Source organism: Chrysochloris asiatica, unplaced genomic scaffold (assembly GCF_000296735.1).
Source record: "Chrysochloris asiatica unplaced genomic scaffold, ChrAsi1.0 scaffold00110, whole genome shotgun sequence".
NCBI lineage: Eukaryota > Metazoa > Chordata > Mammalia > Afrosoricida > Chrysochloridae > Chrysochloris > Chrysochloris asiatica.
The window spans coordinates 8,641,012-8,643,960 of record NW_006408628.1 but is presented as its reverse complement, the minus strand read 5'-3'; the positions used below and the strand labels follow the sequence as shown (position 1 = coordinate 8,643,960).

Sequence of the window (2,949 nt, the reverse complement as noted above, 5' to 3'; positions counted from 1 at the left end):
AGGCTGGTGAGCCGAAGATATTCAAAGGGACGTGTCTTGCTGACAGTGTGCAAAAAGGGGTACAAAAACAAGGGGATATGTGCTGCAAGAAATGCTGACCTGGAAGAAAAAAACAATCACATTCAGTGCTCAGAGCTGATTTCTAATATCTTGAACATTCAGATTTCTGGGTGGTTAATTCTGTAAGGCCTGAAACATCTCCAGATCAGAGTTCTTAGGAAAAAAGAATGCTACTGGTCATGAGTTCAGACCAGTGGTGTGAAAATACCTGAAAACATTTTTGATTGATACAACTGAAGGGGTGCCATTGGCATCCAGTAGATAGAGGTCAAGAATGCTGCTAAATATCCTTCCACACACAGGTCAGCCCCCTTCTTCTTGCCTGACTACAACAAAGACCTATTTAGTCAAAAATCTCAACACTAGGGTTAAAAAACCCTGCATTAGGCCAATGGTTAAGAGAATAAGTCAATTTCCCTGTAACCAGCACCAAGTATCTTCAAAATATAATACTTTACAATTCAACTGTAGATGAAACAAACTAGGTCATCCTAGTTTGGTGCTATGGGTTAATGCGCTGGACTGTAAGGTGTTTGAACCACAAGCTGCTCCTTGAAAACCCTATATAGGTTCGCTATGAGTCGGAACTGACTCGACAGCACTCAACAACAACAACATTAATTGCTCAACAACAACAACATTAACTGCTCAAGAAATTTTCCTAGATCTCTCTCTTACCTAATTTATGACTAATGTAAATTACAAGGTCTGTGGTTCATGCTACAAAGAAGATGAAGCTTTCTGCTCCCACAAAGATATGCAGCTTTGGAAATCCTATGTAGGGTCGCTATGAGTTGGAATGAACTCAAAGGCACTTAACCACAATAGTCACAGGTACAGTCAAAGTAACTTTTACTCAGAAACAACAAAACAAAGCTAGATTTATCTGTTATGCTTAAATACACACTTTTCTTCAATGACGGCATTTCTGATACACTAAGTATTCTAAAACCAATTCAACCTGCAGCTGTGTGTCAGGTACCATGGAAACTGATCTATTACTTTATATTATTAGTTACACCTCAACACCCAAGATTTTTAACAATCAAAGCACTTTTGTATTTTTTCTTTAGCGCTTAAAAGTAATATTGGTAATTTCCCTAAGCTCAAAAAGGTCAGTGCCCAGCCTGACACCAAGATTTTATAAGGGAACTTTACAGAGAGGAAAGTCTTTAAGGAAATGACTATTAAGTGTCTCAAGGGCTTAAAAGTAGATTCCTAAATTGATTTTCCTTTTCTTAATTTTTCAGATATGGCAGGATGGCAAAAACATCTCAGCGCACATATCAATTTCCACCCACTACAGAGGCTACCTCAAACTCTGTGTTAAGGATTCTGAGGTAAAATCTGGGATTAGTGGGGAAAAAGCATTGCATTAAAATATTTACTAAACTCCTACTATGTGCCATGAATTGTGCCTTACACACAGCTTAGTGATACCTATTGTGAGTTTAAGAGGGAGAAGAAATTGTATACCTGATGCATAATTGCCTTTCCTGAGAGGTGAACACAGATCCTTTTTAAAGTTCATTGCTATGAATGAGTTAAAAGTAAACAGAACTCCCGTTGATACACACATACTTGTAACCCACTTCACATCACTATCCTCAACACTAGAGAACTTAGGACCAAATTTAATGTAAAACCTACCCACAGTTTTTACCTGGTTTCTGGGTGTGATGCCACACACTGCAATAATGCCAGAGCATTGCAAACTCTGTTCGACTGGTGTGCTGTCAAGGTGGGTGGATTGATAGATGGATAAATATTTACAATTTCCTAAAAAATGAAAATCAGCATCCGATGAAAAAGGAATAATTAAATTAAAAATTAATACATTGATTCCTAATGCAAACATTAACCCAAAAAATGGCGCGGGGGGGAGAGAACGGACACATTTCAGCTCTCTAAGAACTGAGCCATCAAAGAGGTAAAATAGGTAAAAAAAAAAAAAAAATTTCCTGAGAAATAAACAATGCTCTTATTCTTGCATTACAAACATACTTGACAAACATGTCTATGGAGACAACTGTGTTCACCTACAGTTCTTACACCCTGCATCTGCTGAGGCTTTCACTTCAGAGATCCGTATATTTTTCTAACTATTCCTTTGGTCAGCATTCCTCTTTGAAGTTATAGTGGTAAAACAGCTGGTTAAAAATACAGATTTTAGGGCCCACCCAAAAATAAGTAAATTTTAGGTAGGATCCTAGAACCTGTGTTTTAACAAACACCTTAGATTTTTCTAAAACAGGTTCTTATGAATGCTAAAATTTAAAGACCCATCCTCCTAAATTGTTCAAAATCATTTGGGCAAAGAGATACATAAACAAAAGTGTAAAGAACAAAACTGAACTGCTACTAAACACATACCCACCTGCAAAAGTGCTGCAATAGTACCAAAGGAATGCCACAGCATGGGGGCCAGGTCGGGAACAGACTCTCGCTTCTTACTTAGCTCCAGCAAAGCATTTTCCCTTGTCTCAGGACTGGACAGCTCATTGATCCACTGATAGATCTTTTCTCTATCCACTTGAGCCAGTGCCGTAGGCACAGGCTTAAAGGTGAAAGAAAAGAGTGTATACAAGTAAGTTTCATTAAAGTAAAACCAAGTCATCTTATTCTACAACAGGAATTTAGGAATATTTTTTCCAAATAACACTGGGTAAACTCTTTCAAATACATAAGCTTAAGTATTTCAACCTCTTTGGCAGTAATCTACCAAAAATCTAAAATGTATATACCCGTTGATTTTATAATTTCAGATCTAGGAAATTATCCTAAAGGTATACTTAGGCTGAACTGAAGACATACTATTCTAAAAGCAGAAAACTTGAAGTAATAAATATCTACTATCAATATGTTGTTGTTGTTGTTGTTAAGGGCTGT

The 2,949-nt window shown here is 37.2% G+C and overlaps 1 protein-coding gene across 1 annotated transcript in view; it reads right to left on the bottom strand.

Moving 5' to 3' along the window:
• RQCD1 (RCD1 required for cell differentiation1 homolog (S. pombe)) overlaps window positions 1-2,677 on the bottom strand; it is a 16,746-nt gene extending 14,069 nt beyond the window's left edge. Inside the window, exons 1-3 of the mRNA XM_006867864.1 lie at window positions 2,438-2,677; window positions 1,724-1,839; window positions 1-99 (exon numbers count right to left, since the gene is read on the bottom strand). The exon at window positions 1-99 is cut by the window's left edge and continues 5 nt beyond it. Of these exons, the coding sequence (XP_006867926.1) occupies window positions 1-99; window positions 1,724-1,839; window positions 2,438-2,677 (455 nt within the window). The remainder of the gene's footprint in view (window positions 100-1,723; window positions 1,840-2,437) is intronic.
• Between the last annotated feature and the right edge of the window lie 272 nt (window positions 2,678-2,949).